This window comes from Pseudophryne corroboree, chromosome 8 (assembly GCF_028390025.1).
Source record: "Pseudophryne corroboree isolate aPseCor3 chromosome 8, aPseCor3.hap2, whole genome shotgun sequence".
Classification (NCBI taxonomy): Eukaryota; Metazoa; Chordata; class Amphibia; order Anura; family Myobatrachidae; genus Pseudophryne; species Pseudophryne corroboree.
In genome coordinates, this window is record NC_086451.1 from 28,091,083 (window position 1) to 28,115,279 (window position 24,197).

General features: G+C 50.5%; 1 protein-coding gene across 4 annotated transcripts in view; it reads right to left on the bottom strand.

Moving 5' to 3' along the window:
- ARAF (A-Raf proto-oncogene, serine/threonine kinase) overlaps window positions 1-24,197 on the bottom strand; it is a 104,018-nt gene that overhangs the window by 11,988 nt on the left and 67,833 nt on the right. For all 4 annotated transcript variants that reach the window (XM_063936132.1, XM_063936129.1, XM_063936131.1 and 1 more), the window contains exons 9-16: window positions 23,512-23,539; window positions 23,017-23,135; window positions 22,685-22,887; window positions 22,423-22,599; window positions 10,197-10,243; window positions 9,770-9,888; window positions 9,539-9,670; window positions 1,439-1,573 (exon numbers count right to left, since the gene is read on the bottom strand). In XM_063936132.1, coding sequence (XP_063792202.1) covers window positions 1,439-1,573; window positions 9,539-9,670; window positions 9,770-9,888; window positions 10,197-10,243; window positions 22,423-22,599; window positions 22,685-22,887; window positions 23,017-23,135; window positions 23,512-23,539 — 960 coding nt within the window. The remainder of the gene's footprint in view (window positions 1-1,438; window positions 1,574-9,538; window positions 9,671-9,769; window positions 9,889-10,196; window positions 10,244-22,422; window positions 22,600-22,684; window positions 22,888-23,016; window positions 23,136-23,511; window positions 23,540-24,197) is intronic.

The following is a 24,197-nucleotide window of genomic DNA, read 5'->3' on the forward strand; positions in this document are numbered from 1 at the left end:
TCCCGCTTAAATATACATTTTCATGGCGGGGGCTCATACATATATACAGTGCCCAACTGTATATATGTGTACTTTTGCCAAAAGAGGTCCATATGCTGCCCAGGGCGCCCCCCCCTGCGCCCTGCACCCTTACAGTGACCGGAGTATGTGAGGTGTGTTTGGAGCAATGGCGCACAGCTGCAGTGCTGTGCGTTACCTCATGTGAAGAACGGAGTCTTCTGCCGACGATTTCGAAGTCTTCTTGCTTCTCATACTCACCGGCTTCTGTCTTCCGGCTCTGCGAGGGGGACGGCGGCGCGGCTCTGGGATCGGACAACGAGGGTGAGATCCTGTGTACGATCCCTCTGGAGCTAATGGTGTCCAGTAGCCTAAGAAGCAGGACCTAGCTTCAGAGAGTAGGTCTGCTTCTCTCCCCTCAGTCCCACGATGCAGGGAGTCTGTTGCCAGCAGAGCTCCCTGAAAATAAAAAACCTAACAAAATACTTTCTTACAGCAAGCTCAGGAGAGCTCACTGAACAGCACCCAGCTCGTCCGGGCACAGATTCAAACTGAGGTCTGGAGGAGGGACATAGAGGGAGGAGCCAGAGCACACCAGAATCTAAATTCTTTCTTAAAGTGCCCATGTCTCCTGCGGAGCCCGTCTATTCCCCATGGTCCTTACGGAGTCCCCAGCATCCATTAGGACGTTAGAGAAAAATGACAATTCGGAGCTGATTGGTCAGTGCTTTATCTTCTCCTACATGTCTATACCTTCTCCCTGGGTTGCACAGCTGACACCCAGACTAATGAATGTATACGAATATAACGCTGCAGCCCCCAAAAAAGGTTAGAAAGTCATCTTCCCTACAGACCCTGTGTTCCTGTCGCTGTCCCATAGTACCCCTATCTACTGGTGTGTTCACTCACATCTAGCCTCCTGGCACGTTAAGCAGTGGCATCAGTCGGTAGGGCCATTCATCTTTTTGTGCGACCTTGTCCAATAAAAATGAGTCTTATTCGCAAAATGATGCAAATAGGATGCACGAGCAGCTTACGCTGATTAAAATATTTGTCATGCCTATATTCTATGTACGTCTGCATCTGCATAAGAAATGGTACGTGCTTGTGCGTCCCTTTTTCTGCAAAAATGATGCCTGACGCTAATGGAGTTGCACGGGATCTGTCAGCTCACTCACGCCAGACAGCTCACGCTGCATGGCGTATTGAGGCTAGATGTGTGAGGACACAGCTGTACTACCAAAACCGTACTGATGACTCTCCACGTGTCACAAGACGTGTGGGCTTTTGTCCAGTACTTACAAGGCTTTATCAATGAACGTGTTTGTGATTGGCTAGCCATTAATGTGCCTTATGCAGGTTATAAGCGAGCACACTATCCAAATTATTCTACACTGGACCATTGACTTCTATGTGCTCGTGGTCTGCGCCTGGAGCTCACCTGGGTGAATAGCGGGCGCTCCTCCCTCTTGAATTTCAGGCAGTTCACTAGGAGTCTTTTCATTGCTTTAGGACAGTTATTGGACACTTTGCTGAGGTCAGGACTGAGGTACCCGCGGCCAACCATGAAAATGATCTGTGGATAGAAAGACAGCGGGATAAAATGATTATTAATGATTTCACAATGTGTCCACGTGGCATAGAGGTATCCTGGGAGCGGGCATAGAGCAGGGCATAGGGAGGGTGGCACAGAGCTGTCCTGGGAGCGGCAGCGTGGCACAGAGCTGTCCCGGGAGCGGCAGCGTGGCACAGAGCTGTCCCAGGAGCGGCAGCGTGGCACAGAGCTGTCCCGGGAGCGGCAGCGTGGCACAGAGCTGTCCCGGGAGCGGCAGCGTGGCACAGAGCTGTCCCGGGAGCGGCAGCGTGGCACAGAGCTGTCCCGGGAGCGGGCATAGAGCTGTCCTGGGAGCTGCAGCATGGCACAGAGCTGTCCCGGGAGTGGGAGCGGGCACAGAGCTGTCCCGGGAGCGGCAGCGTGGCACAGAGCTGTCCCGGGAGCGGCAGCGTGGCACAGAGCTGTCCCGGGAGCGGCAGCGTGGCACAGAGCTGTCCCGGGAGCGGCAGCGTGGCACAGAGCTGTCCCGGGAGCAGCAGCGTGGCACAGAGCTGTCCCGTGAGCGGCAGCGTGGCACAGAGCTGTCCCGGGAGCGGGCATAGAGCGCGTGGCATAGAGCTGTCCCGGGAGCTGCAGCATGGCACAGAGCTGTCTCGGGAGCGTGGCACAGAGCTGTCCCGGGAGTGGCAGCGTGGCACAGAGCTGTCCCGGGAACGGGCATAGAGCTGTCCCGGGAGCTGCAGCATGGCACAGAGCTGTCCCGGGAGTGGGCACAGAGCTGTCCTGAGAGCTGCAGCATGGCACAGAACTGTCCCGGGAGCGGGAATAGAGCTGTCCTGGGAGTGGTAGCGCAGCACAGAGCTGTCCCGGGAGTGGGCACAGAGCTGTCCTGGGAGCTGCAGCATGGCACAGAACTGTCCCGGGAGCGGGCATAGAGCTGTCCTGGGAGTGGTAGCGCAGCACAGAGCTGTCCTGGGAGTGGTAGCGCAGCACAGAGCTGTCCTGGGAGTGGTAGCGCAGCACAGAGCTGTCCTGGGAGTGGTAGCGCAGCACAGAGATGTCCTAGGAGTGGTAGCGCAGCACAGAGCTGTCCTGGGAGTGGTAGCGCAGCACAGAGCTGTCCTGGGAGTGGTAGCGCAGCACAGAGCTGTCCTGGGAGTGGTAGCGCAGCACAGAGCTGTCCTGGGAGCGGGCATAGGGCGCGGGCACAGAGCAGCCCTGGGCGCGGGCACAGAGCAGCCCTGGGCGCGGGCACAGTGCTTTCTTGTGGCAGAGAGCTGTCCAGAGGGGGCGGTTGCGGCACAGAGCTGTCCGGGGGGTGGGGTGGGGGGGCGGTTGTGGCACAGAGCTGTCCGGGGGGGGGCGGTTGTGGCACAGAGCTGTCCGGGGGGGGGCGGTTGTGGCACAGAGCTGTCCGGGGGGGCGGTTGTGGCACAGAGCTGTCCGGGGAGAAGGGGGCGGTTGTGGCACAGAGCTGTCCGGGGAGGGGGGCACAGAGCTGGGGAGGGGGGGGGGGCACAGAGCTGTCCGGGGGGGGGGGGGGGGTTGCGGCACAGAGCTTCCCGGGGGGGGGGGGGGTTGCGGCACAGAGGAATAATGACTGCATGCACACCTGACACTACATCCACCCCATAATGACAGAAAGTTTTTGATGATTTGGAGTCTTATCAATGCAATTTGTGGAACCAGATGGCATTTCTTTTGTAGCATATTGGCGTGAATAACTTAATTTTAATTGTAACATAGAAAGGGATGGGAGGGGGGAGAATTGAAGACATTTTGTGTTTCAGACTGACCTCACTGCACCATGGTTGGGCGCAGAGTGGTTGGATCTACGAGTCAGAAGCAAATAAATAAAAGGAGCAGATGACACTTCGGCAGAACCACGCTGGACTAGAGACGGACAGCGGAAGCCCAGCATGGAATGGTTGCTAGCCTTCTAACATAAAATCCAGCAATGATGGATACTGGCCAACGATGGAATAAACCCACAATTTCATAGGAAAAATAAGATTTTACTTACCGGTAAATCTATTTCTCGTAGTCCGTAGTGGATGCTGGGGACTCCGTAAGGACCATGGGGAATAGACGGGCTCCGCAGGAGACATGGGCACTTTAAGAAAGAATTTGGATTCTGGTGTGCTCTGGCTCCTCCCTCTATGCCCTTCCTCCAGACCTCAGTTAGAGAAACTGTGCCCGGAAGAGCTGACAGTACAAGGAAAGGATTTTGGAATCCAGGGTAAGACTCATACCAGCCACACCAATCACACCGTATAACTTGTGATAACTTTACCCAGTTAACAGTATGAACAATCACAGAGCATCAGATAAACTCTGATACAACTATAACATAACCCTTATATAAGCAATAACTATATACAAGCATTGCAGAAGTAGTCCGCACTTGGGACGGGCGCCCAGCATCCACTACGGACTACGAGAAATAGATTTACCGGTAAGTAAAATCTTATTTTCTCTAACGTCCTAGTGGATGCTGGGGACTCCGTAAGGACCATGGGGATTATACCAAAGCTCCCAAAAGGGCGGGAGAGTGCGGATGACTCTGCAGCACCGAATGAGCAAACACAAGGTCCTCCTCAGCCAGGGTATCAAACTTGTAGAACTTTGCAAAGGTGTTTGAACCCGACCAAGTAGCCGCTCGGCAAAGCTGTAATGCCGAGACCCCTCGGGCAGCCGCCCAAGATGAGCCCACCTTCCTTGTGAAATGGGCCTTAACTGATTTAGGCAGCGGCAACCCAGCCGCAGAATGAGCCTGCTGAATCGTGTTACAGATCCAGCGAGCAATAGTTTGCTTTAAAGCAGGCGCCCCAAGCTTGTTGGAAGCATACAGGATAAACAAAGATTCTGTTTTCCTGACGTTAGCCGTTCTGGCTACATAAACCTTCAAAGCCCTGACCACATCCAGTGACTCGGAATCCTCCAAGTCAGTAGTAGCCACAGGCACCACGATAGGTTGGTTTATATGAAAGGATGAAACCACTTTCTGCATAAATTGTGGGCGGGTCCGCAATTCTGCTCTATCCGCATGGAAAACCAGATAAGGGCTTTTATGTGACAAAGCCGCCAATTCTGACACACGCCTAGCCGAAGCCAAGGCTAATAGCATGACCACCTTCCACGTGAGATATTTCAATTCCACCGTTTTGAGTGGTTCAAACCAGTGCGATTACAGGAAACTCAACACCACGTTAAGATCCCAAGGTGCCACTGGAGGCACAAAAGGGGCTGAATATGCAGCACTCCCTTTACAAACGTCTGAACTTCAGGCAGAGAAGCCAGTTCTTTTTGAAAGAAAATGGATAGGGCCGAAATCTGAACCTTAATGGAACCCAATTTAAGGCCCAAAGTCACTCCCGCCTGTAGGAAGTGAAGGAAACGGCCCAGCTGGAATTCCTCCGTAGGGGCATTCCTGGCCTCACACCAAGCCACATATTTTCGCCATATACGGTGATAATGTTGAGCCGTCACATCCTTCCTAGCCTTTATCAGCGTAGGAATAACTTCATCCGGAATGCCTTTTTCTGCTAGGATCCGGCGTTCAACCGCCATGCCGTCAAACGCAGCCGCGGTAAGTCTTGGAACAGACAGGGCCCCTGTTGCAACAAGTCCTGTCTTAGAGGCAGAGGCCACGGGTCCTCTGTGAGCATTTCTTGCAGATCTGGATACCAAGTCCTACTTGGCCAATCCGGAACAATGAGTATTGTTCTCACTCCTCTTTCTTATGATTCTCAGCACCTTTGGTATGAGAGGAAGAGGAGGAAACACACAGACCGACTGGAACACCCACGGTGTCACCAGTGCGTCCACAGCTATCGCCTGAGGGACCCTTGACCTGGCGCAATATTTCTGTAGCTTTTTGTTGAGGCGGTATGCCATCATGTCCACCTGTGGCAGTTCCCACCGACTTTCAATCTGCGTGAAGACTTCTTGATGAAGTCCCCACTCTCCCGGGTGGAGGTCGTGCCTGCTGAGAAAGTCTGCTTCCCAGCTGTCCACTCCCGGAATGAACACTGCTGACAGTGCGCTTACGTGATTCTCCGCCCAGCGAAGAATTCTGGTGGCTTCTACCATCGCCACCCTGCTCCTTGTGCCGCCTTGGCGGTTTACATGAGCCACTGCGGTGATGTTGTCTGACTGAATCAGAACCGGTTGGTCGCGAAGCAGGGACTCCGCTTGACGTAGGGCGTTGTATATGGCCCTTAGTTCCAGGATGTTGTTGGAAATTCCTTCCCTGTGTGACTGCCCCCCACCCTCGGAGGCTTGCATCCGTGGTCACCAGGACCCAGTCCTGAATGCCGAATCTGCGACCTTCGAGAAGGTGAGCACTCTGCAGCCACCACAGGAGAGACACCCTGGCCCTGGGGGATAGGGTGATTAACCGATGCATCTGAAGATGTGATCCGGACCACTTGTCCAGTAAGTCCCATTGGAAGGTCCTCGCAAGGAACCTGCCGAAGGGAATGGCCTCGTATGAAGCCACCATCCTTCCCAGGACTCGAGTGCAGTGATGCACTGACACCTGTTTTGGTTTTAATAGATTCCTGACCAGTGTCATGAGCTCCTGAGCTCTCTCTATCGGGAGATAAACCCTTTTCTGGTCTGTGTCTAGGACCATGCCTAGGAGAGGCAGATGAGCTGTAGGAACCAACTGCGACTTTGGAATATATAGAATCCAGCCGTGTTGCCGTTACACTTCCAGAGAAAGTGATACGCTGTTCAGCAACTGCTCTCTTGATCTCGCTTTTATGAGGAGATCGTCCAAGTACGTGATAATAGTGACACCTTGCTTCCGCAGGAGCACCATCATTTCCGCCATTAACTTGGTGAATATTCTCGGGGCCGTGGAGAGACCAAACGGCAACGTCTGAAATTGGTAATGACAATCCCGTACCGCAATTCTGAGGTACACCTGATGAGGTGGATAAATGGGGACATGAAGGTATGCATCCTTTATGTCCAGAGTCACCATAAAATCTCCCCCTTTCAGGCCTGCAATGACCACTCTTAGCGATTCCATCTTGAACTTGAACCTTTTCAGGTATATGTTCAGGGATTTTAAATTCAATATGGGTCTGACCGAACCGTCTGGTTTCGGGACTACAACATGGTCGAATAATAACCCCCTCCTTGTTGAAGGAGGGGAACCTTGACCACCACCTGTTGAAGATACAATTTGTGAATTGCAGTTAACACTGTTTTCCTCTCGTGGGGGGAAGCCGGCAGGGCCGTCGGTGAGGGGGCATCTCCTCAAAGTCCAGCTTGTATCCCTGAGACACAATATCTATTGCTCACGGATCTAACAGGGAGTGAACCCACTTGTGGCTGAACTTACGAAGGCGTGCCCCCACCGGGCCTAGCTCCGCCTGTGGAGCCCCAGCGACATGCAGTAGATTTTGTAGAGGCCGGGGAGGACTTCTGTTCCTGGGAACTAGCTGTGTTGTGCAGCTTCTTTCCTCTGCCCCCACCTCTGGCAAGAAAGGACGCACCTCTGACTTTTTTGTTTGTTTCTTTGTTCGAAAGGCTGCATTTGATAATGTCGTGCTTTCCTAGGCTGTGCAGGAATATAAGGCAAAATATCAGAATTACCAGCTATAGCTGTGGAGACCAGGTCCGAGAACCCTTCTCCACACAATCCTCAGCCTTCCATATGCCTCTTAAGTCGGCATCATCTGTCCATTGCATATTCTACAGGACACGTCAAGCAGAAATCGACATAGCTTTGACTCTAGGACCCAGTAGACTCATGTCTCTTTGGGCATGTTTTATATATATATATATATATATATATATAAAAATCTCTTAAGACAGCATCTTTAATATATATATATATATACACACACATATACATACTAGGGTCTCAATCTCTGCTGATAAGGTACCTGTCCACGCTGCCACAGCGCTATAAACCCATGCCGACACAAATCGCCGGTCTGAGTAGTGTACCAGAATGTGCACGCTATCTGCAGGATCCCTGAGAACAGCTGTTACGTCAGGGCTATCTTTTGGGCAAACGTGACACCCTAGGGGAAGATTCCCATCATATCCTGGCCCTAGTGGGGAAAGGATACTCCCTGAGAATTCTTTGTGGGAAACTGCAGACTCTTGTCTGGAGATTCCCGCTCTTTTTCATCATGAGAGGAGGGAAATTTACCTCAGCTTTCTTCCCCTTAAACATGTGTACCCTTGTGTCAGGGACAGATGAGTCATCAGTGATATGCAAATCATCTTTTATTACAATAATCATATATTGAATACCTTTCTGCCATTTTGGCTGTAACTTTGCATTATCGTAGTCGACACTGGAGTCAGACTCCGTGTCGATATCAGTGTCTATTATTTTGGATAGTGATCATTGAGAGACTCTGAAGGTCTCTGCGACATAGGGACAGACATGGGTAGATTCCCTGTCTGTTCTCTAATCTTTTGTGCAATAAATTCACCTTAGCACTTAATTACACATATCCAAACAGGTGTCGGCGTTGTCGACGGAGACACCCTCTCACACACATTTGCTCCATCTCCTCCTTAGGGGAGCCTTTTACCTCAGACATGTCGACACACACGTACCGACACACCACACACTCTGGGAATGCTCATCTGAAGACAATTCCCCCACAAGGCCCTTTGGAGAGACAGAGAGAGAGTATGCCAGCACACACCCCAGCGCTATAAACCCAGGAATAACACAGTAACTTAATGTTAACCCAGTAGCTGCTGTTTATATTGATTTTTGCGACTAATTATGTGCCCCCCCTCTCTTTTTACCCTCTTCTACCGTGTAACTGCAGGGGAGAGGCTGGGGAGCTTCCTCTCAGCGGTGCTGTGGAGAAAAAACATTGCGCTGGTGAGGGCTGAGGAAGAAGCCCCGCCCCCTCGACGGCAGGCTTCTGTCCCACTTTCATGTACAATTTTGGCGGGGGCTCATACATATATACAGTGCCCAACTGTATATATGCAAACTTTTGCCAAAGAGGTCTCTAATTGCTGCCCAGGGCGCCCCCCCCCCCCCTGCACCCTTACAGTGACCGGAGTATGTGTGTGTAGTGTGGGAGCAATGGCGCACAGCTGCAGTGCTGTGCGCTACCTCATGTGAAGACTGGAGTCTTCTGCCGCCGATTTCGAAGTCTTCTTGCTTCTGTCACCGGCTTCTGTCTTCCGGCTCTGCGAGGGGGACGGCGGCGCGGCTCCGGGATCGGACGACAAAGGGTGAGATCCTGTGTACGATCCCTCTGGAGCTAATGGTGTCCAGTAGCCTAAGAAGCAGGACCTATCTGCAGAGAGTAGGGCTGCTTCTCTCCCCTCTGTCCCACGATGCAGGGAGTCTGTTGCCAGCAGAGCTCCCTGAAAATAAAAAAAAAACCTAACAAAATACTTTCTTATAGCAAGCTCAGGAGAGCTCACGAAACAGCACCCAGCTCGTCCGGGCACAGATTCAAACTGAGGTCTGGAGGAGGGACATAGAGGGAGGAGCCAGAGCACACCAGAATCCAAATTCTTTCTTAAAGTGCCCATGTCTCCTGCGGAGCCCGTCTATTCCCCATGGTCCTTACGGAGTCCCCAGCATCCACTAGGACGTTAGAGAAAGTACTTCCATAAACTTGGAAACATTGATGGTTGCTAACTACCGGCTTCCGATGTTCATCCCTACATTGCATGACAGGTTTTCCCCACATGTACAAAAATAAATGCATTTGCCCCCCCCTTCCTTCCCCCTCGCATTGCAAAATGGTTTGTTCCAGGAGGAATCTCTATCACAACCTCACACTAGCCGGCACCAAGCCAGTGCAGTGTGGTAATAAGCTACTACCGTGATTTCTGGTCACACGATCGCCTGTGATTAAGGGAACGTGGATTCCGACAGCCACAGATTGTAGTTACTCTACAGCCGCAATCTGACTGCACCTTCGCCCGGCCGGTGTATGAGCGCCACCTTGTGGTCTAATCCGGATTATATCCGCCTCTCACCTGGTCTCTGTTGTTGATATGTGCATAGGGTAATAGTCCGGCCATCAGTTCGTACAGAACCACCCCGTAGGCGTAGACGTCGGACTGGAAGCTGTACGGGCTGTTTTCCTGCATTCTGATCACCTCTGGGGCCTGTCAGAGATAAACAGCAGACGAATAAGAAAAGGTCAACTATAAACAATCACACGCAACAGACCTGATAGAGCCACGGACCTGCGCAGGAGAACCTACCATCCATAGGATAGAACCACTAAGCTGCTCCACCTGCTGTGATCCGCTCCACCGCGTCTTCACCGTGGCCAAGCCAAAATCGCCGATCTTCACGGTGAGCCCCTCGTGCAGGAAGATATCTTTTAGGTAGGGATAAGGAGGAGACAACGGTAACTGTGCCAACAAATCAATGTAACAGACCAACGCAGCACCTGCTTTCTGACTATGGACACATTAATGATGCAGCAGTGAAATTACAGAGAGGCTCTAGGATATATATTTATTTATTTTTTATATTTTTTTTTTTTTTTTTAAGTGTCCAGTAACCCTGATCTGCTTTTGAAGTCGGATTAGTAATCGTTCAGCCTCCAGAGGCTCCCTAACATGTAGACAGACCCCACAACGTTTTACAGCAACACAGACTGTTCTATAGTACACTGAAGGATACTGTTGGATTTCAGGTCTCTGTGTATGATATTCTTGGCATGGAGGTAACTAGAGATAAAAGGACAGTACATGTAAGTGAGATACAACTGTGGCAACTTTGTGCGTTTACTGTACATGGAGCGAAACGCACTTAGGTCAATACAATACAGAGGTACAAAATGCATCCATGCCAAAATAAGAATTTACTTACCGATAATTCTATTTCTCGTAGTCCGTAGTGGATGCTGGGAACTCCGTAAGGACCATGGGGAATAGCGGCTCCGCAGGAGACTGGGCACAAAAGTAAAGCTTTAGGACTACCTGGTGTGCACTGGCTCCTCCCCCTATGACCCTCCTCGAAGCCTCAGTTAGGATACTGTGCCCGGACGAGCGTACACAATAAGGAAGGATTTTGAATACCGGGTAAGACTCATACCAGCCACACCAATCACACCGTACAACCTGTGATCTGAACCCAGTTAACAGCATGATAACAGAGGAGCCTCTGGAAAGATGGCTCACAACAACAATAACCCGATTTAGTTAACAATAACTATGTACAAGTATTGCAGACAATCCGCACTTGGGATGGGCGCCCAGCATCCACTACGGACTACGAGAAATAGAATTATCGGTAAGTAAATTCTTATTTTCTCTGACGTCCTAGTGGATGCTGGGAACTCCGTAAGGACCATGGGGATTATACCAAAGCTCCCAAACGGGCGGGAGTGCGGATGACTCTGCAGCACCGAATGAGAGAACTCCAGGTCCTCCTCAGCCAGGGCATCAATTTTGTAGAATTTAGCAAACGTGTTTTCCCCTGACCAAGTAGCTGCTCGGCAAAGTTGTAAAGCCGAGACCCCTCGGGCAGCCGCCCAAGATGAGCCCACCTTCCTTGTGGAATGGGCTTTTACAGATTTTGGCTGTGGCAGGCCTGCCACAGAATGTGCAAGCTGAATTGTACTACAAATCCAACGAGCAATAGTCTGCTTAGAAGCAGGAGCACCCAGCTTGTTGGGTGCATACAGGATAAACAGCGAGTCAGATTTTCTGACTCCAGCCGTCCTGGAAACATATATTTTCAGGGCCTTGACTACGTCCAGCAACTTGGAGTCCTCCAAGTCCCTAGTAGCCGCAGGCACCACAATAGGCTGGTTCAGGTGAAACGCTGACACCACCTTAGGGAGAAACTGAGGACGAGTCCTCAATTCCGCCCTGTCCGAATGGAAAATCAGATAAGGGCTTTTACAGGATAAAGCCGCCAATTCTGACACGCGCCTGGCCGAAGCCAGGGCCAACACATGACCACTTTCCACGTGAGATTTCAAATCCACAGATTTAAGTGGTTCAAACCAATGTGATTTTAGGAACCCCAAAACTACATTGAGATCCCAAGGTGCCACTGGAGGCACAAAAGGAGGCTGTATATGCAGCACCCCCTTGACAAACGTCTGAACTTCAGGAACTGAAGCCAGTTCTTTCTGGAAGAAAATCGACAGGGCCGAAATCTGAACCTTAATGGATCCTAATTTTAGGCCCATAGACACTCCTGTTTGCAGGAAATGCAGGAATCGACCTAGTTGAAATTCCTCCATTGGGGCCTTACTGGCCTCGCACCGCGTAACATATTTTCGCCAAATGCGGTGATAATGCTTTGCGGTTACATCCTTCCTGGCTTTGATCAGGGTAGGGATGACTTCATCCGGAATGCCTTTTTCCTTCAGGATCCGGCGTTCAACCGCCCTGCCGTCAAACGCAGCCGCGGTAAGTCTTGGAATAGACAGGGTCCTTGCTGGAGCAGGTCCCTTCTTAGAGGTAGAGGCCACGGGTCCTCCGTGAGCATCTCTTGAAATTCCGGGTACCAAGTCCTTCTTGGCCAATCCGGAGCCACGAGTATAGTTCTTACTCCCCTCCGTCTTATAATTCTCAGTACTTTTGGTATGAGAGGAAGAGGAGGGAACACATACACTGACTGGTACACCCACGGTGTTACCAGAGCGTCCACAGCTATTGCCTGAGGGTCCCTTGACCTTGCGCAATACCTGTCCAATTTTTTGTTTAGGCGGGACGCCATCATGTCCACCTTCGGTTTTTCCCAACGGTTTACAATCATGTGGAAGACTTCTGGGTGAAGTCACCACTCTCCCGGGTGGAGGTCGTGCCTGCTGAGGAAGTCTGCTTCCCAGTTGTCCACTCCCGGAATGAACACTGCTGACAGTGCTATCACATGATTTTCCGCCCAGCGAAAAATCCTTGCAGCTTCTGCCATTGCCCTCCTGCTTCTTGTGCCGCCCTGTCTGTTTACGTGGGCGACTGCCGTGATGTTGTCCGACTGGATCAGCACCGGCTGACCTTGAAGCAGAGGTCTTGCTTGGCTTAGGGCATTGTAAATGGCCCTTAGCTCCATTTATGTGAAGTGATGTCTCCAGGCTTGACCACAAGCCCTGGAAATTTCTTCCCTGTGTGATTGCTCCCCCGCCTCGCAGGCTGGCATCCGTGGTCACCAGGACCCAGGCCTGAATGCCGAATCTGCGGCCCTCTAGAAGATGAGCACTCTGCAACCACCACAGGAGAGACACCCTTGTCTTTGGTGACAGGGTTATCCGCTGATGCATCTGAAGATGCGATCCGGACCATTTGTCCAGCAGGTCCCACTGGAAAGTTCTTGCGTGGAATCTGCCGAATGGAATTGCTTCGTAGGAAGCTACCATTTTTCCCAGGACCCTTGTGCACTGATGCACTGACACTTGGCCTGGTTTTAGGAGGTTTCTGACTAGTTCGGATAACTCCCTGGCTTTCTCCTCCGGGAGAAACCCCTTTTTCTGGACTGTGTCCAGGATCATCCCTAGGAATAGAAGACGTGTCGTCGTGATCAGCTGCGATTTTGGAATAATGAGAATCCAACCGTGCTACCGCAACACTACTTGAGATAGTGCTACCCCGACTACCAACTGTTCCCTGGATCTTGCCCTTATCAGGAGATCGTCCAAGTAAGGGATAACTAAAACTCCCTTCCTTCGAAGGAGTATCATCATTTCGGCCATTACTTTGGTAAAGACCCAGGGTGCCGTGGACAAACCAAACGGCAGCGTCTGAAACTGATAGTGACAGTTCTGTACCACAAAGCTGAGGTACCCTTGGTGTGAAGGGTAAATTGGGACATGTAGGTAAGCATCCTTGATGTCCAGAGACACCATATAGTCCCCTTCTTCCAGGTTTGCAATCACTGCTCTGAGTGACTCCATCTTGAATTTGAACCTCTGTATGTAAGTGTTCAAGGATTTTAGATTTTAAATAGGTCTCACCGAGCCGTCCGGCTTCGGTACCACCAATAGCGTGGAATAATACTCCGTTCCCTGTTGTAGGAGGGGTACCTTGATTATCACCTGCTGGGAATACAGCTTGTGAATGGCTTCCAATACCGCCTCCCTGTCGGAGGGAGACGTCGGTAAAGCAGACTTTAGGAAACGGCGAAGGGGAGACGTCTCGAATTCCAATTTGTACCCCTGAGATACCACCTGAAGGATCCAGGGGTCCACCTGTGAGTGAGCCCACTGCACGCTGAAATTTTTGAGACGGGCCCCCACCGTGCCTGAGTCCGCTTGTAAAGCCCCAGCGTCATGCTGAGGACTTGGCAGAAACGGGAGAGGGCTTCTGTTCCTGGGAACTGGCTGTTTGCTGCAGCCTTTTTCCTCTCCCTCTGCCACGGGGCAGAAATGAGGAGCCTTTTGCCCGCTTGCCCTTATGGGGCCGAAAGGACTTATGTTGAGAGGCTACCTGGGGTAAAAATGTGGATTTCCCAGCCGTTGCCGTGGCCACCAGGTCTGTTAGACCTACCCCAAATAACTCCTTTTTGTAATCAGCATCACCTGACCACTGTCTTGTCCATAACCCTCTTCTGGCAGAAATGGACAGCGCACTTACTCTTGATGCCAGTCGGCAAATATCCCTCTGTGCATCACGCATATATAGAAATGCATCTTTTAAATGCTCTATAGTCAGTAATATACTGTCCCTATCTAGGGTATCAATATTGTCAGTCAGGGAATCCGACCAAGCCACCCCAGCACTGCACATCCAGGCTGAGGCGATTGCTGGTCGCAGTATCACACCCGTGTGAGTGTATATACATTTTAGGATATTTTCCTGCTTTCTGTCAGCAGGTTCCTTAAGGGCGGCCGTATCCGGGGACGGTAGTGCCACCTGTTTAGACAAGCGTGTGAGCGCTTTATCCACCCTAAGGGGTGTTTCCCAACGTGCCCTATCCTCTGGCGGGAAGGGGTATGATGCTAATAACTTTTTAGGAATTAACAGTATTTATCGGGGGAAACCCACGCATCATCACACACTTCATTTAATTCCTCAGATGCAGGAAAAACTACAGGCAGTTTTTTCTCACCCAACATAATACCCTTTTTAGTGGTACTGGTATTATCAGAAATATGTAAAACATTTTCCATAGCCTCAATCATGTAACGTGTGGCCCTACTGGAAGTCACATTCGTCTCTTAATCGTCGACACTGGAGTCAGTATCCGTGTCGGCGTCTGTATCTGCCATCTGAGGTAACGGGCGTTTTAGAGCCCCTGATGGCTTTTGAGACACCTGGACAGGCACAGGCTGAGTAGCCGGCTGTCTCATGTCATCAATCTTTTGTAAAGAGCTGACACTGTCACATAATTCCTTCCATAAGCTCAGCCACTCAGGTGTCGACTCCCTAGGGGGTGACATCTCCATTACAGGCAATTGCTCCGCCTCCACACCATTTTCCTCCTCATACATGTCGACACAATCGTACCGACACACAGCACACACACAGGGAATGGTCTGATAGAGGACAGGACCCCACTAGCCCTTTGGGGAGACAGAGGGAGAGTATGCCAGCACACACCAGAGCGCTATATATATATATACAGGAATACCACTATAAAATGTGCTTTTCCCTTATAGCTGCTGTTATTATTAGAAACTGCGCCAAATTAGTGCCCCCCTCTCTTTTTTACCCTTTTCTGTAGTGCAGGACTGCAGGGGAGAGTCAGGGAGACGTCCTTCCAGCGGAGCTGTGATGGAAAATGGCGCCCGTGTGCTGAGGAGATAGGCTCCGCCCCCTTCTCGGCGGCCTTTTCTCCCGCTTTTTGGTGAGTTCTGGCAGGGGTTAAAATACATCCATATAGCCCTGGGGGTTATATGTGGTGTATTTTTGCCAGCCAAGGTGTTTACATTGCTGCTCAGGGCGCCCCCCCCTAGCGCCCTGCACCCTCAGTGACCGAAGTGTGAAGTGTGCCTGAGTAACAATGGCGCACAGCTGCAGTGCTGTGCGCTACCTTGTTGAAGACTGATGTCTTCTGCCGCCGATTTTTCCGGACCTCTTCTTGCTTCTGGCTCTGTAAGGGGGCCGGAGGCGCGGCTCTGGGACCGAGCTCCGAGGCTGGGCCTGTGTTCGGTCCCTCTGGAGCTAATGGTGTCCAGTAGCCTAAGAAGCCCAAGCTGGCTGCAAGCAGGCAGGTTCGCTTCTTCTCCCCTTAGTCCCTCGATGCAGTGAGCCTGTTGCCAGCAGGTCTCACTGAAAATAAAAAACCTAAAACTAAACTTTCACTAAGAAGCTCAGGAGAGCCCCTAGTGTGCACCCTTCTCGGCCGGGCACAAAAATCTAACTGAGGCTTGGAGGAGGGTCATAGGGGGAGGAGCCAGTGCACACCAGGTAGTCCTAAAGCTTTACTTTTGTGCCCAGTCTCCTGCGGAGCCGCTATTCCCCATGGTCCTTACGGAGTTCCCAGCATCCACTAGGACGTCAGAGAAAATATGTTTAAGCCTGCAATGTAAAAGGACAATGCTTTTAAAGGCAGAACAAGGGGTGTTTTGCTATTAAAAGCATTGTCCGTATAAAGTTCAGGCTTAAACAGCAGCTTGCTTAGTAAATACACCGCCCAGTCCTAAGCTAGTGCTAAATTCAAGTCCCCTAGTGGAGGAAGTGGTAATGGCTGTACTTCCTTCCACATAGGAAAGAGCACCCAACCTCTGCCCTCTCCCAAACCCAGGCACCCTGGCAGAAATCTATGTGCAGGGCCCCAAGGGTATGGGTCATTAGGTCAAGTAAAAAAAAAAAATGAAAATAAATGTGAAAAACTCATGTCGACCTTTTTCCATGTCGACCAATAGTGGGCAACCTAAGTCTTGTCGACCTAAATTACCGTAAGCCGGCCCCAAATAGGTTTCACCATTTTGCACATCTAAACGTTCCGCTCAAGGCTACCTCATACTGACAACGTTAAAAAATGCAGACATCGGAACTCCGAAAACACCAACAAAAACACTGTAAATAAATAATAAAAAATAAGATTTTACTTACCGATAAATCTATTTCTCGGAGTCCGTAGTGGATGCTGGGGTTCCTGAAAGGACCATGGGGGATAGCGGCTCCGCAGGAGACAGGGCACAAAAAGTAAAGCTTTTCCGATCAGGTGGTGTGCACTGGCTCCTCCCCCTATGACCCTCCTCCAGACTCCAGTTAGGTACTGTGCCCGGACGAGCGTACACAATAAGGGAGGATTTTGAATCCCGGGTAAGACTCATACCAGCCACACCAATCACACCGTACAACTTGTGATCTAAACCCAGTTAACAGTATGATAACAGCGGAGCCTCTGAAAGATGGCTTCCTTTAACAATAACCCGAATTAGTTAACAATAACTATGTACAACTTATGCAGATAATCCGCACTTGGGATGGGCGCCCAGCATCCACTACGGACTCCGAGAAATAGATTTATCGGTAAGTAAAATCTTATTTTCTCTATCGTCCTAGTGGATGCTGGGGTTCCTGAAAGGACCATGGGGATTATACCAAAGCTCCCAAACGGGCGGGAGAGTGCGGATGACTCTGCAGCACCGAATGAGAGAACTCCAGGTCCTCCTTAGCCAGAGTATCAAATTTGTAAAATTTTACAAACGTGTTCTCCCCTGACCACGTAGCTGCTCGGCAAAGTTGTAATGCCGAGACCCCTCGGGCAGCCGCCCAAGATGAGCCCACCTTCCTTGTGGAGTGGGCCTTTACAGATTTAGGCTGTGGCAAGCCTGCCACAGAATGTGCAAGTTGGATTGTGCTACAGATCCAACGAGCAATCGTCTGCTTAGACGCAGGAGCACCCATCTTGTTGGGTGCATACAATATAAACAACGAGTCAGATTTTCTGACTCCAGCTGTCCTTGCAATATATATTTTTAATGCTCTGACAACGTCCAGTAACTTGGAGTCCTCCAAGTCACTTGTAGCCGCAGGCACTACAATAGGCTGGTTCAGATGAAATGCTGACACCACCTTAGGGAGAAAATGCGGACGAGTCCGCAGTTCTGCCCTGTCCGAATGGAAAATCAGATATGGGCTTTTGTAAGATAAAGCTGCCAATTCTGACACTCTCCTGGCAGAAGCCAGGGCTAGAAGCATGGTCACTTTCCATGTGAGATATTTCAAATCCACCTTTTTTAGTGGTTCAAACCAATGAGATTTTAGGAAGTCCAAAACCACATTTAGATCCCACGGTGCCACTGGAGGCACCACAGGAGGCTGAATATGCAGCACTCCCTTAACAAAGGTCTGGACTTCAGGGACTGAAGCCAATTCTTTTTGAAAGAAAATCGACAGGGCCGAAATTTGAACCTTAATAGATCCCAATTTGAGACCCATTGACAATCCTGATTGCAGGAAATGTAGGAATCGACCCAGTTGAAATTCCTCCGTCGGAGCACTCCGATCTTCGCACCACGCAACATATTTTCGCCAAATTCGGTGATAATGTTGCACGGTTACTTCCTTCCTTGCTTTAATCAAAGTAGGAATGACTTCTTCCGGCATGCCTCTTTCCTTTAGGATCCGGCGTTCAACCGCCATGCCGTCAAACGCAGCCGCGGTAAGTCTTGAAACAGACAGGGACCCTGCTGAAGCAAGTCCCTCCTTAGAGGTAGAGGCCACGGATCTTCCGTGATCATCTCTTGAAGTTCCGGGTACCAAGTCCTCCTTGGCCAATCCGGAACCACTAGTATCGTTCTTACGCCTCTTTGCCGTATAATTCTCAATACTTTTGGTATGAGAGGCAGAGGAGGAAACACATACACCGACTGGTACACCCAAGGCGTTACCAGCGCGTCCACAGCTATTGCCTGCGGATCTCTTGACCTGGCGCAATACCTGTCCAGTTTTTTGTTGAGGCGAGACGCCATCATGTCCACCATTGGTCTTTCCCAACGGGTTACCAGCATGTGGAAGACTTCTGGATGAAGTCCCCACTCTCCCGGGTGAAGATCGTGTCTGCTGAGGAAGTCTGCTTCCCAGTTGTCCACTCCCGGGATGAACACTGCTGACAGTGCTATCACATGATTCTCTGCCCAGCGAAGAATCCTTGCAGCTTCTGCCATTGCCCTCCTGCTTCTTGTGCCGCCCTGTCTGTTCACATGGGCGACTGCCGTGATGTTGTCCGACTGGATCAATACCGGTTTTCCCTGAAGCAGAGGTTCTGCCTGGTTTAGAGCATTGTATATTGCTCTTAGTTCCAGAATGTTTATGTGAAGAGACGTTTCCAGGCTCGTCCATACTCCCTGGAAGTTTCTTCCTTGTGTGACTGCTCCCCAGCCTCTCAGGCTGGCGTCCGTGGTCACCAGGATCCAATCCTGTATTCCGAATCTGCGGCCCTCCAATAGATGAGCACTCTGCAACCACCACAGAAGAGACACCCTTGTCCTTGGAGACAGGGTTATCCGTAGGTGCATCTGAAGATGCGACCCTGACCATTTGTCCAACAGATCCCTTTGGAAAATTCTTGCGTGGAATCTGCCGAATGGAATCGCTTCGTAAGAAGCCACCATTTTTCCCAGGACTCTTGTGCATTGATGTACAGACACCTTTCCTGGTTTTAGGAGGTTCCTGACAAGCTCGGATAACTCCTTGGCTTTTTCCTCCGGGAGAAAAACCTTTTTCTGAACCGTGTCCAGAATCATCCCTAGGAACAGCAGACGAGTTGTCGGCATTAACTGGGATTTTGGAATATTCAGAATCCACCCGTGCTGTTTTAGCACTTCTTGAGACAGTGCTAATCCCATCTCTAGCTGTTCTCTGGACCTCGCCCTTATTAGGAGATCGTCCAAGTATGGGATAATTAATACGCCTTTTCTTCGAAGAAGAATCATCATCTCGGCCATTACCTTTGTAAAGATCCGAGGTGCCGTGGACAATCCGAACGGCAGCGTCTGAAACTGATAGTGACAGTTTTGTACAACGAACCTGAGGTACCCCTGGTGTGAGGGGTAAATTGGAACGTGGAGATACGCATCCTTGATGTCCAAGGATACCATAAAGTCCCCCTCTTCCAGGTTCGCTATCACTGCTCTGAGTGACTCCATTTTGAACTTGAACTTCTTTATGTACAGGTTCAAGGACTTCAGATTTAGAATAGGCCTTACCGAGCCATCCGGCTTCGGTACCACAAAAAGAGTGGAATAATACCCCTTCCCTTGTTGCAGAAGAGGTACCTTGACTATCACCTGCTGAGAGTACAGCTTGTGAATGGCTTCCAACACCGTCTCCCTTTCGGAGGGGGACGTTGGTAAAGCAGACCTCAGGAAACGGCGAGGTGGATCTGTCTCTAATTCCAACCTGTATCCCTGAGATATTATCTGCAGGATCCAGGGATCTACTTGCGAGTGAGCCCACTGCGCGCTGTAATTTTTGAGACGACCGCCCACCGTCCCCGAGTCCGCTTGAGAAGCCCCAGCGTCATGCTGAGGCTTTTGTAGAAGCCGGGGAGGGCTTCTGATCCTGGGAAGGAGCTGCGTGTTGCTGTCTCTTCCCTCGACCTTTGCCTCGTGGCAAATATGAATAGCCCTTTGCTCTCTTATTTTTAAAGGAACGAAAGGGCTGCGGTTGAAAAGTCGGTGCCTTTTTCTGTTGGGGAGTGACTTGAGGTAGAAAGGTGGATTTCCCGGCTGTAGCCGTGGCCACCAAATCTGATAGACCGACTCCAAATAACTCCTCCCCCTTATACGGCAAAACTTCCATATGCCGTTTTGAATCCGCATCGCCTGTCCACTGTCGCGTCCATAAAGCTCTTCTGGCCGAAATGGACATAGCACTTACCCGTGATGCCAGTGTGCATATATCCCTCTGTGCATCACGCATATAAAGAAATGCATCCTTTATTTGTTCTAACGACAGTAAAATATTGTCCCTGTCCAGGGTATCAATATTTTCAATCAGGGATTCTGACCAAACTACCCCCGCACTGCCCATCCAGGCAGTTGCTACAGCTGGTCGTAGTATAACACCTGCATGTGTGTATATACTTTTTTGGATATTTTCCATCCTCCTATCTGATGGATCTTTAAGTGCGGCCGTCTCAGGAGAGGGTAACGCCACTTGTTTAGATAAGCGTGTTAGCGCCTTGTCCACCCTAGGAGGTGTTTCCCAGCGCTCCCTAACCTCTGGCGGGAAAGGGTATAATGCCAATAATTTCTTTGAAATTATCAGCTTTTTATCAGGGGCAACCCACGCTTCATTACACACGTCATTTAGTTCTTCTGATTCAGGAAAAACTATAGGTAGTTTTTTCATACCCCACATAATACCCTGTTTAGTGGTACCTGTAGTATCAGCTAAATGTAACGCCTCCTTCATTGCCAAAATCATATAACGTGTGGCCCTACTGGAAAATACGGTTGATTCGTCACCGTCACCACTGGAGTCATCGCCTGTGTCTGGGTCTGTGTCGACCGACTGAGGCAAAGGGCGTTTCACAGCCCCTGACGGTGTTTGAGTCGCCTGGACAGGCACTAATTGATTGTCCGGCCGTCTCATGTCGTCAAACGACTGCTTTAGCGTGTTGACACTATCCCGTAGTTCCATAAATAAAGGCATCCATTCTGGTGTCGACCCCCTAGGAGGTGACATCCCCATATTTGGCAATTGCTCCGCCTCCACACCAATATCGTCCTCATACATGTCGACACACACGTACCGACACACAGCAGACACACAGGGAATGCTCCTAATGAAGACAGGACCCACTAGCCCTTTGGGGAGACAGAGGGAGAGTTTGCCAGCACACACCAAAAGCGCTATATATATATCAGGGATAGCCTTATAATAAGTGCTCCCCTATAGCTGCTTTGTTATATAAAAATATCGCCATAAATTTGCCCCCCCTCTCTGTTTTACCCTGTTTCTGTAGTGCAGTGCAGGGGAGAGACCTGGGAGCCGTCCTGACCAGCGGAGCTGTGAGAGGAAATGGCGCCGTGTGCTGAGGAGATAGGCCCCGCCCCTTTTCCGGCGGGCTCGTCTCCCGCTATTTTGAGAAATCAGGCAGGGGTTAAATATCTCCATATAGCCTCTAGGGCTATATGTGAGGTATTTTTAGCCTTTATAGGTACTATTTTGCCTCCCAGGGCGCCCCCCTCCCAGCGCCCTGCACCCTCAGTGACTGCCGTGTGAAGTGTGCTGAGAGGAAAATGGCGCACAGCTGCAGTGCTGTGCGCTACCTTTAGAAGACTGCAGGAGTCTTCAGCCGCCGATTCTGGACCTCTTCTGTCTTCAGCATCTGCAAGGGGGCCGGCGGCGCGGCTCCGGTGACCATCCAGGCTGTACCTGTGATCGTCCCTCTGGAGCTTGATGTCCAGTAGCCAAGAAGCCAATCCATCCTGCACGCAGGTGAGTTGACTCCTTCTCCCCTCAGTCCCTCGCTGCAGTGATCCTGTTGCCAGCAGGAATCACTGTAACATAAAAAACCTAGCTAAACTTTCTCTAAGCAGCTCTTTAGGAGAGCCACCTAGATTGCACCCTTCTCGGCCGGGCACAAAAATCTAACTGGAGTCTGGAGGAGGGTCATAGGGGGAGGAGCCAGTGCACACCACCTGATCGGAAAAGCTTTACTTTTTGTGCCCTGTCTCCTGCGGAGCCGCTATCCCCCATGGTCCTTTCAGGAACCCCAGCATCCACTAGGACGATAGAGAAATGTATTGAGCTTTAACATAATATTACTCGGCAGTATCATATTTGAAATCTGCATTAACACGAGCCAGCCACCAGGTGGCGATGTAAGTACGGACGTCATGCAGGTTATTGCACAGGCAGATGTAGAAGATAAACACACAGAATGAGACAGACTATGGGGGAAGTTGGGACATACTGAGAGGTCTAAATGCAGCCAGAAGCAGAGTGCACACAACACAGAATGAGGGAGGGGGGGGGGGGAGGCAATCACTCACTCCATGCCTTGCGCTGTCTGGCGTGCAATGTCGATCAGCTGGAAAATGTCGAACCGCGTCTCGATCACGTGCAGATGACGGTAGAGGCTGCTTCCCTCGCACCACTGAGTGATTATTGCAAAGTTTGGCCTGGTCATGAATCCCATGAAGAGAAGGATGTTGACATGACGCGTTTTCCTGGTAACGGCAAAACGCGCCATTAGAATCAGACGCAAAACACTGTGGGTACGGCAGTCTCCAGGGCCCCTTTCTCTTCTCTCACCTGAGAACCTGCATTTCGTTCTTGAAGGCCTGGATTTGTTCTGCTGTGGGATTGGTCACTTTCAGTATCTTAACTGCCACGTCGCCGTGCCACTTGCCGCGGTACACGGTGCCGAAGGAGCCCGTGCCGATGCGTTTCAGCACCACCACTTCGCTGGAATTCACTTCCCAGTAGTAACTAGAATCCCGGTAACCCAACTGTTTCTGTAATGGGAATAATAAATAACAACAATTAAAACTTTATTTACATTGGCCTGGAATACAGCCAGGTGCGGGAATGAATTTCGTTATCTAGTGTATTACGCTATAAGCCTGTAAGCGCTAACAACTCACCACTTTCTTCTTCTCCTCTGAGGCAGAGGACTTTCGTTCTCTTGTCGGCTCCACGGGCGACTTAGCCGGCGGAGATTTACTCCCAAGAGGAACGCCACCTTTGGGGGTTCCGTCCCTAGCTGAAACCACAGGATACAACAATCGACATGAATATGATTTAGGAGGGGTGGTACTCGCGGGACAGGCGTCACAGCGAGCTGACGTCAAGCTAACAGGTGGAGCAGGATGTATATATTAGCAGGAGGGTGCATACTTGCGGATTAGGGTGCGTGTTAGGGGGGGGGGGTATGAAGACAAGCTGCGTAACTAGGGTACAGTGGCTGGGGGAAGAGACAGGAGGTTATGGAAAAAGCTCATAGTTGGAGGGGGCATGAAGAGCATAGTGGGGGGGGCTAGAAGGGGGGCAGCTGGAGCAGCACAGTGGGTGGGGGGGGGGGGACACAATGTACAGGAGGAGTATACAGACAAGTCGGGTTCTTAGATGGTTTTACTCACGGGTGATAGCGGCGCTCCTTAGTGCCTCCTGACAGAACGTAAAAAAGAGAACAGAGCATGTAAATACAATGAAATGATCAGCTCGTTATCGTCTGGGGGTGACCTCTATTTGATTCAGTTTCAGTCTATACAGAGAGACAATGTGTTGCTGCAGGGGACGGAACGTCAGGTGTGACGGGAGAGGAGGTGATGGCAGGTTATAGCCCTATACCGCACCCTTACCTACACGGTCACTAGATGTCCTCATGTTAAGAACTCGCTGTGACAGGTTACATGTTCCCAGCGCTACATATAATTCATCCCCTAAAAAAATCATCTTCTGCCAGTTTATCCGGTTATAATACAGTACTCCCTGGTCAATGAAATGTGGGTACTCCTATTATTGGCTGGGGCTGAAGAATCATTTATATCTTACACTGTAATACGTACAGTAAGTGGTGCTAACCTACGTAATAAACATCTATGAATACGACATATATACGCAGTGACTTCTGAGGTCATCTATACGATCTGTGCGTTCTATTATCACCACCCCAGTGTTTACTATGAGTGTATTACAAGGAGCAACTCACCGAACTATTCTAAAGATCACTGATATTATAAGTCACCTTGGATTGCTTAGGCTATTATAGGGGCACTTGCGCTACAGTCACAAAAACTCCTCGGTGACTTCCAATATCCCCATA